This window comes from Miniopterus natalensis, chromosome 6 (genome assembly GCF_054644295.1).
Source record: "Miniopterus natalensis isolate mMinNat1 chromosome 6, mMinNat1.hap1, whole genome shotgun sequence".
Classification (NCBI taxonomy): domain Eukaryota; kingdom Metazoa; phylum Chordata; class Mammalia; order Chiroptera; family Miniopteridae; genus Miniopterus; species Miniopterus natalensis.
The window spans coordinates 34,023,065-34,038,066 of NC_142086.1; the positions used below are offsets into that span (position 1 = coordinate 34,023,065).

Below are 15,002 nucleotides of genomic sequence, written 5' to 3' on the forward strand. Positions count from 1 at the left end.
GGAGAGAGGTTGGGGACTGTTATAGCCTTATTACATATTCCCTCTATGACCCCTCATAGTCTAGCTTATGCACCAGCACTTGCCCTGACCTCTTTCAGAGGTCATAAGTGACCTAGTTCTGAAATGCAAGGCTTTCTTCTCAATCTCACTGGCCATTCCTACATCTCTAGGCTTCTTGGACACTATGCTATTCTTATTCTAATTATCCCTCTCTTTCTTGATCCTATAAACACGATTTGCCTCAGTTTCTTAGGTCACTATCCACTCCAGGGGGTACCTATAAAAAAAAAAAAAAAAGCTTGAGACATTGATGAACAAAGTGAAAAAAGTTGTGAGTTCCAGAGTGAATGATCTTGACCACCAGCAATCGGTTTGCTCTGACTTAATCAATGTTTGTCATTAAATCTTTGATAGTAAGTGGAGAAGCTTCTTAAAGATGAATGAGGTTTCCCAAGGTTATCAATGGTATCTCCTACCACAGGTTTTGTTGTGGTTTTTTTTCTACCATAGGTCCTTAATTAAACTATTAGGGAAAATATCAATTATTTGGTTAAATTGAGAGCCTAGTCTTTCCTGAAATAAAATAATGATTCCTTTACCTTTCCATCTGTTGTCCCAACAATTATTCTGCCATTGTCTCCACTCCCTTTAACCTTGACCTCCACATTCTGTCAGGAATCCAGCATTTCTTCTTCCATATAGAGAAAAAATATGGATTACCTGCAATATATGTTTAGACACTTTCGCGCTGAAAGGTATGACCTTGCTTCTGCTAATTCTGCTTGTTGACTTGGAATCATCAATATAGGTAATTGCAAAATTCAATAAAATCATGAAAGGTCATCCTGAAATTACATCCACACAATGACTCTGTAGGAACAAGAAACATTTCGGCAAGCGGAAGCCGGGAACATCATACACCATTTCGCTACCAGAAATTTGCCTGCCCAAACCTTGCCCACTCCCCCCAACCCCAGCACTTACCTCCTACCCACAACCCCAGATCCTGGGCGGTTGTCCTGGTGCTCTGACCCTTTCCAGCTCCTCTCCAAAAACTTCACTCGGTAAGATCTGGTTACAACTCAGTGAAAAGTTAGGCTAGTGGTCATGTCTGTCCTTCAGGATTTCTTTAGCCCTGAGTTTTAGTTTGGGAATGGAAGCCTGCTAAGGGAATTATATGCTCAAATTGGAGGGGGAAGGTGGAGGAGGGAGAATATGGGTTACTTTTGTCTGCAGCATAACTGGTTCATATCCTTTTTCCCCACATATTATTTTTCTCTCCTCTGCCTCCTCACACTCATGACCCATCCCTGAGCAAAGCAGCCCTCCACAAAGCAATTAACCAATAAGTGGCTTCTGGCCGAATGAGCCAGAACCCTCACAAACACCTGAGGCAGCTTCTCAAGTGCTTTCCCACCTGAGGTAGACAGCCAGGGAAGGGGAATAAGAAACAGACTTCTAGCCCTGGCCAGTTTGCTCAGTGGTTAGAGCATCGGCCTGGGGACTGAAGGGTCCCGGGTTTGATTTCAGCCAAGGGCACATACTCAGGTGCAGGCTCGATCTCCGGCCCTTGTCAGGGTGTGTGCGGGAGGCAACAAATCCATGTCTCTCTCTCTGCCCCTTCCACTCTCTCTAAAAAGCAGTGGAAAAATTATCCTCAGATGAGAATTAAAAAAAAGAAACAAACTTTTAAAGCAAAGTGAGTCTTAAGAAGCTCAAGCTCAGAGAGGTCCCCTGTTCCAGCTCCTCAAGGAGACAGGGGAAGAGGAGAGGAGGGCATTTGGCTGGAAGGGGTAAAAGCTGACTGCGAGGCACAGGTGAAACCCGCTGCAGCCAGGGTGGTAACGCCAACTTTGTCACCACCACCTCTCCTGACACATGAATCACAAAAGCCAGGGAGGCCTCAGGCTGCAGGACAGGGCCCTCACCAGAGGCTCTCCCCAGAGGTGGGGAGACGGACTTGAAGACAGTGTGTAAGGAGCAGGTGAAGTTGGGCAGCGTTCACCTTTCTTCCGCCGTGGTTGTCTCTGCAAAGAAATTTTTTGCTCACTAACTACTTTCTTGCCATCACCATCTCCACTGTGCTCCCTTCCCCGTTTGCCTGATTGCAACCAATTCACCACTAAAACTGCTGGGTCAGAGGATTTTCATATTCCTATTTGACTGATTTTGCATTTGCTTCTACTTGTCATTTGCATTTTAAATACTGGGTTTGCATTGTATTTACTCCTTTGGTCCCTTTTTGCAAAAACGAATTCTGCTTTGTGTTATTCCTATGAAAATAGGCTTCTTTATGAAAAGCACCCATTTTGCATACATATTGTATATTTAAGGTAAATACACTGTATTTTAAACCAAATGTAATCACTTGAAAAAAACGTGGCTATCACCTGGCATAACCCTACCCCCCCCCTTCTTTATAGGAAAAGAGCCAAAGAAAAGAGAGTAAGAGAGTTGTCCATAGCTAATTAGTAGCAGTCGTTAGAATAATGGCTGTAGAAATTAGATCACCTACCTCCTAAATCAGAGGCCTTCCATTACAACTTGCTTCCTCCAGGTTGTATGCTTAGCTCTTTTCCCTCCATTGTTTCTGTCAAGAATTGGGTTTATCACCTACCTATTAATTAACAATTTTTTTTTATCACCCCTGGAAACAGTGGGAGACAAGAAGTTTCAGAAACCTTTACCTATGTGAGGCCCAGTTCCTGATGGGGGTGTTTCTGAAGGTGAAGTAAATGAGATCAGTCAACTTTTAATTCTTTGCATTCATAAATAATTGCAGAGATGGAAATGGAGACAGCAATGGACTTGAGTGAGGACAGCTGAATTTTAGTCCTGGCTTTTCCAGTAATGAGATATAAAGAATGGTCTCACTGCTTTGGGCCTTAGTTTTCTCATCTGTAAATTCAGGAGGTTTGCCTATATAATTTCGTATTTTTAGATGATTAAGTATCTTTTCCAATATAATGGTAGCATGTGTTTATTGAAGAAAATTTTAAAAGTATGAAGAAATTTTTTAAAAGTCACCCATGATGGAAACTCAGAAAACCACTATTATCTATGTGAAGCATTTCTTTCAAGTCTTTTTTCTAGATTATTGATCAAAATTGGAGTAATGCTATATTCAATGTCGTAGTTTTTTAAGTAAATTATTTACCTGTCCTTATGTGAAAATCATTTACCTTTGGCTATGGGATGGTGTTTTGTCTTAATCTCTAAAAGCGCACTTCCTCCCTGACACCCAGTAATTCTAGTTTCCTTTCCTAGGTATCGTCCTATTGCACTGTATTTGTTTTTCCCATTTACTGTCTCATTTGGTCCTCATGGAGGAAGGAAGGCAGAGTAAGTGTTGTTATATGGTTTGACAGATGAGAAAACCGAGACTCAGTAAGAAGTGATTTGCTCTAATTACACAGCTAGAGAACATCAAGGACAGGGAATTTGATCCCAAGACTACTTGCCAAATACTCTTATCACACTGCTTTCACTTGGACTGAGTTCAAAAAATCATAATGCATCGTCTGCTAGCCCAGGGGGTGAAAAACTTTTGCTGACTCTCGTCTTTTTGCTTCCAGTGCATTTCTATGAGGAAGGATAATTTGGCCAAAAAAAATTAATTAAAAATTATGCGGTTGTTATATTTTAAGTAATTATTTAGAGTGCTGAACGAGTCTACTAAATGTATCATCCAATTATCTCTAGGGCCTTGGCATCACTATGGTCTTGTCCTCTGTTATCTCGCTGCCTGCGATAAGCTTCTGCATGACCAGTTCTGACCTCAGGGATAGTTCTGTTGTATTTGATTTGATGGATTATAATTAGCTACTCTAAAATGCAATCACTGTAATGAAATTCAATGACTGGAAACTGGGAACTTATCCAGAACTGGTCTATGATGGAAATATAATGTCCTACACAACTGGCTTGAATCCTAATTGATCATATTAAAGCCTGATGTTGACTAATTTTGAGTACTAGAACAACGCTCAGTCAGTATTTACACTGCACTATTGAATCATGTTGGAACTGAGATATGTAGGTGGCTTGCTGCTATGTTACACTGTGAATTTGACTCCAAATCTCCAATTAAACCGGAATTCAGGAGATGGCCGTGTAGCCCAGACATGGAAAGGGCGAAGGGAAAATATATCATTTATTTAGATTTTCATGTAGCACTTAGCCTTTATCTTGAGGCTAAATCCTCATTAACCTTTGTTTTTTGCCTGTAACTACCAAGAACTTATTAATCAGGGTGAGCAAGTCTCCCAATTATCTTTTGTTTAGTGTTGGCTGAGTAACCCTGCTGACCTAGAGGACAGCCAGAGGGCAAGTTTCCAACATTAGTAAATTCTGGAGGGCCAGAGACAGCTTCGATTTTCCTGCCTTCCCAGCATCTTTTCCTTTCTTCTCTACAGTAAACAAGCACAACCTACAGTCTAAATCTCAGTCCCGTCTCTCTGTTATCCACTAAGAAGTTTCTGAAAAACTTTCTGGGTAACTCCTGCGGATATCTGTACTATAATAGTGCTTCCTGGAAGAGAAAACATGTTTTAGGGCTAAGTAAGCAGGGCCTGCACCTGGGTGCCTCCCAGCAGGCCTTCTCTTCTCTGCAAACCTCCCTCCCTACCCTGGACCCTCTGAGCTCCTCAATTGCTCAGTCAGAGGTTCAGAGATGGGTTACACCTCAAGCAAGTAAGTTAGGCTCCAAAACTGATGATTCCTCTTAATCAATTAAATATTTCAGTTGCCACCTAGAAGCAGTAAACTAAAGTGAGGCCAGCAGCCGCCACAAATCTTACCATCAAAAGCAGTAGCCTGTAGCAGAAGCTGCTCAGCCTCACTAATTGTGAGGACGGTTGCAGCTTCTCCAAGCTCTGACAGGTCCATCCTTCTTAAAGTGATCCACCCCAATGCTTAGGCCTAAGAGTGAGCTGAAAGGGATCACTCTGCAGTAGACAGGTATGGGCAGAAAGTGAAAATGAGGCGTCAGGAACTAGGATGGCAATTCACTCACTATAGATAGACCAACAAGGGTTTAGTCTCCTTTTAAATACCTCTATTCCTCCTCTCTCTGTCACGCCTCAAGTTTATGACCAAATTGGACTCAAGAATATCTGACTCACTGGGCCAGCGTGGCTCAGTGGTTGAGCACCAACCTATGATCTAGGAGATCACAGTTTGATTCCTGGTCAGGGCACATGGCCGGGTTGTGGGCTCAATCTCCAGTGGGGCGCGTGCAGGAAGCAGCCGATCAATGGCGCTCTCTCATCACTGATGTTTCTATCTCTCTCTCTCCCTCTCCCTTCCTCTCTCTCAAATCAATAAAGATACGTTTTTTTTTAAAAAGAATATCTGACTCTAGCAGGGCCAATTTACTCACTAGGCACAATGCCTGTGGCGCACGACGCCTATAAGGGCACATGAAAATATTTTAATTTCTTTTAAAATCAGAAAAAAAAGCCCAGCTGGTGTTGCTCAGTGGTTGAAGATTGACCCAGGAATCTAGAAGTCACTTTTCGATTCCCGGTCAGGGCACATGCCAGGGTTGCAGACTCGATCCCCAGGAGAGGGTGTGCAGGAGGCAGCTGATTGATGATGTTTCTCTCTCATCATTGATGTTTCTATCTCTCTATCCCCTCCCTCTCTCTAAAAATCAATAAAAAAAAATTTTAAATCTGAAAAAATATGAATATAATACTAATATATAATAAATCCAGCCTGGGTTATAGTAATTAGTCTTTTATACCAACCTAGTTGTAAAATCCAATTTTTAGTATTTTTTTGTGAAAGAATGGGCTCACAAAGATAAAAGCACCTAGAGTCCATGAAAGTCCTAATGCAACCCTGAACCACAGACTTCTGACCTTGGCAGGTGGGAGAATGGGCCAGATGGAGAAACGTCAAGTTGAGGACACTAGGTTTCTTGCTGGGAGTGGAGGAAGGGCTTGCAGGCGTCTAGGAGCATCCGGGTAGACGGTATTTTGTAGCCAGATGATGGTGACAGAGGGGAGAAGTAATTTCCACGGATGTTCAGCATTAGAGAGTAAAGAAATGGAAAGGAACCCCAGCAGAGGTGAGCGTCTGTGAGCAGACAGAATACAAAACCACTGGCAGACAGACACTTAGGAAGCTGGCCTCGGCCAGCAGTGGGAAGCACGTGCTGGAGGCAGGAAGCAGGTTGTGTGGTGGAAGGAGTGAGTGGGGGGTTCCTGGGCTCAAACATGTCCAGTCTTGGAGGAACTAGGTTGCTGGGCAAATCATCAGGGCTAAAATTGTTGAGCATTCACTCTATACCAAACACTTTGCTTATTTTATCTTTAATCTTCACACTTCACGTTTGATAACGTGGCAGAAAAGAACTGGCATCTGGGCTGCCATGATCCAAAATGAGAGGCTATTCTCTTTAACTGACAGGAAAAAAAAATGTCTTAAGCTTTGCCCTCTCTGCTCAACCTTGCACGACTAGTATTATTAGCTCCATTTTACAGAGGAGAAGGTAGAGAAGGACTTGCCAAGGTGGCTTAGCCCCAGTGCCTCACTCAAGGACTGATCAGCTCCCTCGTGTGCATACCCTTCAAAACGAACTATCTCACCCAGGGGTGATAATTAACACCCTGAATACAGTAATGCACCTCACTACACTTAAACTACTCCTCTCTTGCGGTGACACGGTCTGTGCAGTGATGCCATCTCCAGGATCTAAGGAGTGTGGTTTAAAGCAAAGACCAGTGGTCCGGTCTAAGAGCTAGTTTTATCTCTCCCAGATAACAGGCAGGTGACTTGTAAGAAATCACTTACCCTCTGGAGGTTCAGTTTCCTCACCTATACAATGCAAGGACTAATCCTAACCTATGGGGACGTTTCCCGAGGTGGACAGGAGAAAAGGCACTCGAGGGAAGCTCACGAGCAAACGCCCAGACATGGCACTAAGGGTAGCATTTCCCAGGAGTGAAAGATAAAACTGGCCTTTCTGTGGGGGAGCATTCAGAATAATAATAATAATAATAATAATAATAATAATAATAATAATAATAAAAAAACACTTGGCTAGATAGAATGGAGCAAGGTAAAGGAAAGGTCTGAAAGTGAGGCGGAGAAATTTAGAAACAGACTGCAGGAAACAGCGCAGACGCCGGGCAGGGTGGGCAGGAGGGCAGGGTTCTAGGCAAGTGGCCGCGGCGGAGTAGTCGAGGTGGCCTGAGACGGGAGAAGCGTGGGCAGGGAGACCAGCTGCGAGCCTGCTGGTGGGAGAACTGAGCTGCACTCTCCTCGCGCTGGGGGGGCTTCCCCGCGTCTGGCACGCAGGAGACAGAAGGGCTCCGGAGGTAGATTTCGGATATAGAAGACACTCATGAGTCTGCGTGCACGTGAGGGTGCCTGGGGGTGCGTATGTGTACACATTTCCTGGAGGAACACCTGAGAAACAGGCACTAGGGAGTGGGAACAGGACGTGGGTGGGAGAAGGGGACAGTTACCTTTCACTTCATACCGTTCGGGTCTGTCAGCTGGTGGCGTGCGCATGTACTTGAACAGATTTTTTAAAGTAGTTCTTATTATAGCATTCAAGGGTAACCCAATCACATCAAAACACGGAGCACACAGCTGGGTAAATCTCTTTGCCAGCCTGGGCCGCTTAGCATATTTAAGGGTATGCGGGAAGCAGCACTAGGTGGGAGGGAGCTGCATGTGGCAGGAGCACAGGGGACCTGACAGCTGTGCGCAGGCGGGTAACTGAGGCCCAGAGAATGACCCACCTGGGCAGAGGAAGGACCGGGATCCTCCTTCCTCCAATGCCCCGCCTTCCTCTGCGTCTCTTCAGCTTCACGCTGCACACGTGGCTTTAGAACTTCATGGAATCACAACTTGTCACGGCACAGTCATATCAACACCTTGAAATAGAAGATGAAAGAGCCCAGACTCCCCAAAGAAGTAAATGAAATTAACCTTGCCAGCAAAATAAGTAGGGGGTATATTTTAATCATGATAGAGAAACATAGATAAATATGGAACCAAAGGTAGTTCTTTCAGAAGGATGAGTTAATCTATATATGGAGAGGAAATTAAATTCGAGACTGGGATTTTGGCACATTTTTGTCAAGAGATTCTGAGATCTATTCTAAAATGTTGTGTGCTAGAAAATATATCGAAGAGGCAACAGGGAGAGGGAAAAGGGCTGGAGAGCCAGCAGAGAAGAGGAAGGGATAAGGCACGGGGCTGTCTGCAGGCTGCTGTGACCCTCACATCTGGCCCAGTGGTCCCTATGAACAGTCCAGAGCTTGATTTGTCATTTGTACTGGGATGATTAGGCTCTGAGTCAAATAGCTATGCTCATAAGTGCGGTGGCCGTATTATTTATTATCCAAACCTGGGTATATTTTTTTCATACTGGGACACTTTTGAGAGTAAAAGGGGTGCTATTAATGGTTAAACGTGGGCAACAGACATAATCTGATACCACCCAAGCAAATAGACTTAGGACACCCAATGTGTGAGAGAACTGATGACTTAGCATGACAATTTATAAACAGCAAAAATGGTACACCTTTTTGGCAACTACAAAGCTCAGATTACTTGTCTCTGCTATTTACACGGTACTTAGACAACATTACTATTAGGAAGTTGAGCTCAGAGAGAGGCCTTAGACCCTGACGTGTATTGTCATTCTGTTTGTAGTACCTACAAATAACCTCCTGTTCTGTTCTAGCATTCACTTTTTCAGAGACCGAGTTCCGTATAAACCACAGCTCTTCCATTTGCACAGACACAATGCTATTTCCAGAATAAATGTATCTTAGTTAGCTAGTTAGTAGGTAAAGATGAGGGGTGGGAAGGCCTTCTGTGGAAGGAACAGTTAAGATGTGAGCTTTTCACCTTGACCTAGAAAAGGTCATATTGGTCCAAATGTAGCTGCCCTTAATAGGAAATAAATTAAGGCCTGCCATGTGAGAGGTGACATCAGCCCAGGTGACAGGTCTGAAGCATTTCCCAGGATTTGGGACTTCCAATGCTCAAACTAGGTAAGTCCTAGGTAAGCTGATCATCTTACTTTTAAGTCTAGAGCATTGAGTTATTTTAAGAATAAAGCCTCTAGTTTAAAAATTAGCTATTTTTAAATGCTGGTTGTATTTTTATGTTTCTCTCTACAAAATATTTAGGTATTTTATAAATAGGTTTTTTGAAAATGTCCATTTATTCTCTCATTAAATATATATTTATTGGCCACCTATAATTGCCCACATGGGCTGGGTCTGTGTACAGTGAGGGGCATTATAAACACACTCTTGGCCCTTTTAGAGTGGTAGATTGGGACTGGGCTTGGTGGGGAGGGGGAGGGACTTCCTTCTGTCTTAAAATATGGCTACATATTAGGCAAATTTGTCAAGAAGAATCTCTGCACCCCGGGGAGGGGCAGTGGTGGTCACGTGGCAGAGATCAGAATGGGGGATCCTAGAGGGAACTGTGGAAGCCACGGGGGAAGGTGCATTTGTGCAGCTGGGACTGCAGCTCACCACTCCGCTAACACCTTAGGCCTTTTGATGTTTTTCTTGACAGGAGAGGCCTTTTCGTCACATTCTTCTTTCAGAGGCTCCCTCACGCCCCATCCTCCTCTGCGTGCCACTCCAGTGGAAGGGCTCTCGTCCTTGACTCTCTTCATCTCCCAACATACAACCCTGGAGTCATCTCCAATTCCTCCTTCTCTCTCATGCCCACATTCAACTGATCTCAAGTTCTATTGACCCTGTAATGATCAGATTCTTGTCCCCTTCCAGCAGACACGGTTTAGAGTGCCTGCTGAACCCACACTCTTCTCTGAGCAGCGCCTGCCATCACCCACCAACATGAACCTCAAGCTGTCACGTCTTTAAGGTGACACTAGTGACCCGGCGCAGCTGATGACACCAGGTGTGAGTACCTGATCCAGTCAGGGACAATCAGGCTACCTTTCTCTGGAATACAGATTTGGGACTTTGGTGCCAAGGCCTGGTGATCAGTAGAAGCATCAATAGAGAGAGAGTCACAAGAATGAGAAGAGGTAATATGGGAAAGAGAAAAAGAGGGAGTGCTTGCTTATGGTCCCCAAAGCGTTCCTGGTTACAGTACCTCTTGACACCTAGATTCAACTCCTGCCTTTGGCTTCCACAAGATTCTTCAATAACCTTCCAATAATTCCCATTCCCTCCCTCAACTATAAATTATCTTGAGTGAGTTTCTGGTTTTGCCTACAAAATATCCTTAATGAAGAAATTATGTCTCAGTTTTTGTCTGAATATAGGCTCTTAATTTCTCTCCCAGGATGATGTGAAGATTGTATATTAATGAAGTCAGCTCAGTGTCTGGTGCATAGTAAAATTTCAATCAATGTTAACTACTCTATTGCCATTCAACAAGCACGAGTTCAGTCTTTGAACATTGCACTAAATATTCAGGACAGTAGCTTTGTTTCTAAATTGCTTAGTGGCCGAGATGTGCAAGACCATGATAGAGGACAGTAGCTTTAGGAAACAGGGAGGGAAATTTGCAAAGTGACAGCTGTAGTTTCACAGAGGTGAGACAACAGCAGCATTTACCTAGGCAGTGCCTACCGTGGAGTCACGCTGACCCCCGTCCTCCCCCCGCTGGCCACAGTGGATCTATCCCTGGGCAATCTTACCTCTTTCAGTCAGGGCCTGGAAGCAGGGGACACAGAGACTGCCTTCTTTGAAATCCATACCACCTTGGCATTTTAGTGCCTTCGCTCTAAGCAGAAACTCAATCAAGGCCTATTAAGCAAATTCTTAAAAGAGTAAAATTATCTTCCTGTTAGCAACCCCAACAGTTTTTCACGTTGGTTCCATCATAATTGATTAGATTCACTTGAGAAATTCATCAAGTTGGGTTATTATGCATGTTTACTTTCAAAGGCTTCCACTGCGGGGAAACCATGATGCAAGTAATAAGAGGAAATATTAATATTCCTTTGTGTAAACAAACACTAAGAATCTCTTGACAAAGCCTCTTCCGTTATTAGAATTGGAGACAAAGTGTCTGAAAATGAGAATGGATTTATCCAGATGTCAACAGAGGACGGGTAGAATTATCAAGCTTGTAAATGGCTCCCACATGCTGGAACATGTGTCTCAAGGCAGTAAGGGAAATACATCTAGTTACAAGGCCCAGTGAACACCACGGATCTGGGGAAATACCTCAAGGTGCTCTTAATTAGGGGCACTACTGGGTAGACAAATGATGCTCAATTCTCCTAATATTCATGCTGCTGGGATAATCAGTTACATGCCTCAACTCAGCAAGGTTTACTCAGTATAAAATTGCTAATAGCTTAGTCTTTGTGCATAAATCTACCACCCCTCACCGGCTACAAGTCTGCATTTTATTTATTTACATGCACTTTAGCTTTCTATAAAAGCAGGGGCTTTAAGCAGGTTTATCTCCTTAGAAGAGAAATGTTAAAATGTCGAATTGAATTGCAAATCAGTGTTGCACAAATTATTGATTATTGAAGCACCCACTTCAAAGGGTGATTATGAGGATGACTACTGGTCTAGAGGCAATCCAGTTCACACTCCGGGATTCTGCCCCCCACCCCGCCGCCTCAGCTCCCTCCTTCCACTGGTCCCCCCCTCCCAGTTTCCCAGGACCCTTCTATCCTGTCTAGGACTATCTGTCCTATTCCTTCCCATCTTCCAGTCTCTAGTCTTTGATCAAAATTCCAGCTCTGCACTCAGCTACTTGCTGTTTACCCAGAGAAAAACCTCTGAATAAATTGTCATGCCTTCACTTTCGAGTATGCCCTTAGGCTCAGTGGGTAAAAAGAGCACTAAGACCTCAAGAAGTTCCGATCTAGTGGGGGCTGGGCTGCAGAGATGTGTATCAGCTCTTACAACAGATATGAGAAAGCCTGAGAGAGAGCCAAGTACAGGATGATACAGGTCAAGGAGCCATGACCTGCTCAACTATAATTGTACTTTTAAAATAACAGTTTGCAAATCAAAGGATGGAATCTCAAAAGTCCCTGAAATGATACCTGTAGAGTCAGTACCAACACTATTTTATAAGAGCAAATAATAGGTGCCATTTCTGGGGGTTTATTGTACACCAGTGCCTTAGATATAATAACTCTGTTAGCCCCACAACAGCTCTACGAGGGACACATATAATACCCACAATGCATAAAGTCACTGAAATTCAGAGAGGTAGGAAGTGGGGCCTCTGGTTTGGATTCCAGATGTGTGAAAGTTGTCTTCATTCCTATTTCTCCCTTCACTTTCACAGCCAATCCTATGCCAAGTTCTGCTGACTCTTTCTCTGAAGTTCATCACCATTTCTCTCCTGGCTTATTGCTTTACTCTCTTAATTAGTCTCTCGACAGCAGTCAATCCAGAGTGAGGCACAATATACAGGAACAATCATATCCACATTTTACTTAAGACAAAGCCCCACACGTTAACAGGACCTACAGAACCCTTCATCTCCAACCTGCCCCACGTCTCCATCCGGTCACCCTTACTCTCCATCCCCAGGCATGGCATAGCTAGTGCACTGCTAGTAGGCACCAAAAGCACTCTCTGACTCTGGGTGTTCACACATAATGTGACCTCTGCTTGGGATATTCAGCCCCCCCCCCCCCCCAATCATGCTTTGGGTCTGCATTCAGCAACATTTCTATGGGAAGTTGTTCTCAAGGTTGTGGCTCTCTTACATGCATCTTTAGATCTCTTTACTACTTGTATCATGGTTATCTTCATTCTATATTTTTATTATTATTTGTTTAATTGTCTGTCTTCCTACTAAGCATAAGCAAAAGCTACCTTAGGGCAGGGACTAGGTCTGCTACAGTCAAAGCAGACTCCAGTCCTTTGCACAGGGTAGGGAATGAACCAACATATTAGACCCATCAGCCTGCCCCCTGAGTTCATGCTCCTGAGCACGATGCTGTACTGCAGCCCGGCTGAGCTCCAGCTCAGGAGGCATCAGGTTCTTGGTTAGAAAAGGTTCTAACCAAGATGCAACATGTCCTTACAAATAGCATGTCCTTTGTTAAAAAAGCATCACCACCTCATTCTCTAAGTTGGATGAGAAATGAAAATCTAGGTGTATGGTTCAAAAGGATGACAAAAGTCAACTGATCATACTAAGAGAACTGAGTTTGCAGGGGAAAATTAAATAAGCAGATTATTATTATTTTTAAAAATATATCTTTATTGATTTTAGAGAGAGGAAAGGAGAGGGGGAGAGAGAGAGAGAGAGAAACATCAGTGATGACAGAGTCATTGATCAGCTGCCTCCTGCACACCCCGACCGGGAATCGAGCCCGCAACCCAGGCATGTGCCCTGACCGAGAATCGAACCCCGATCACCTGGATCCTAGGTCAACGCTCAACTGCTGAGCCACCCCCAGCCAGGCAAGCAGATTATTTTTTAATAAAACTATTTGTTAAGAAATATAAATTGTATTATCCCAAGATTTTTGAATCCATGGAATTTAAGAACTAAGTTCTCTAATATTAGCTATCTCAATGCTCCATAATTTATAGGTGAGCATAAATAGGACCCGCAAAATAAATGACTGGCCCAAGTCCACCAGCCAATGACAGTGGAGCCAGCATGAGAGTATAGACAGTTTTTAGCAGAGTTTGGAGGAAAAAAAATACTCATGAGAAATCCAGGAGGGTAACTGAAGAAAACTAAGATCAGTTAAAACTCATAATTATCCTGGGTTAAGATCATATCAATCAGAAAAATACAAACAAGAATAGTACAAATACTTTGGCTTTATATTATAAATCACCTTTTAGAATCACTAAGTATATTTACAGTACATGACTTCTACTCTCAAGATCTGAGTCTAGTAGGAGACAAGACTTGTCAACAAATCATTTTCGGTATGGCAACTGCAATAATGGACATACATTCTCCATGAGATTATAAAAGAAAATACATCGTTAAAATTCTTACCTCAAAATGATTCCATTCTAAAAATATACTTTTTTTTCTCTCCTTAAAATATTTCATTTTATATAATGGATAACCCCCAAGGGAAGAAAATTAGTAAAAATAGCAAATTGTCTTTCATATCCGTCATTCAACATATTGGTGGAAAGAGGAGAGAAATGCTTACCTTGGAAGTGAAAGAAATGAGCAGACCGGTGCTGAATCAAGACTTTATATACTTTGTCCAGGTCCGTGACAACCTCAGTCAATTTTGCCATTGTGTCTAAATTTGTCTACTGGTTTTTTAAGAAACTGAACCCATGGATCTGGATTTGGCACCCAAAATGTCTCTGAGGTAATGGTGTGAGATGCCAGAAAATGATTCCATTTCTATAACCCAAATCCAAAGACTAATTCAACTCATCCTCTAAATGCTTGCTGCATAATAAGATCAGGCAATGTTAGTAAGAGAAGTAGCAGTGCCCATCTGGTGGCCTCTGTTTTGGAGTCCTGGGCTCTAGTGCTCTCTCAATGATTTTGAACAATTAAGCTAAAGGTTGCATTTTCCAAATTGCCAAGAAAATAGTTAATAATAATTGTCTACTATTTATTTAAGCCATTTTAGGAATACTAAAAAACAACACATAGTAAAGGTTTTACTATGTTCCAAGCACAGTTCTAAACACTTTGTATATTTGAATTCATTTGAGCCCCACCGCAACACTATAAGATAGGACTTTTATTTTTCCCATTTTACAAATGAGGAGACAGGTAGATATGATAAGCTAGAAAATTTTGGAGACAAGTTTGAGCCTAGAATGTTGGGTCTCAAAATCTCTTATTATAACCATTACGATATACAATTATTCTGATGATGTTCTTTCATTTCTTCTCCCAAAAAGTGTAACTTTAAAAAGTGTCCTTTCTGCCCAAGGAATTTTATTGCTATTTGCTTCTTCCAGCAGCCAGGAAATTTTCTTTTGCTACAGTCTAGGTGAAGCAAGCAGCTAACCAATTACTATAAAAGAGGAAACATCCAGTCAAAGCTTTTGGCTTTCAATCGTTTTTCCGGG

General features: G+C 42.8%; 1 protein-coding gene across 1 annotated transcript in view; it reads right to left on the reverse strand.

The window, feature by feature from the left end:
- MYH15 (myosin heavy chain 15) overlaps positions 1–14,207 on the reverse strand; it is a 123,367-nt gene extending 109,160 nt beyond the window's left edge. The window contains 4 exon segments of the mRNA XM_087817797.1: positions 600–670; positions 673–720; positions 4,800–4,913; positions 14,117–14,207. Coding sequence (XP_087673923.1) covers positions 600–670; positions 673–720; positions 4,800–4,913; positions 14,117–14,207 — 324 coding nt within the window.
- Between the last annotated feature and the right edge of the window lie 795 nt (positions 14,208–15,002).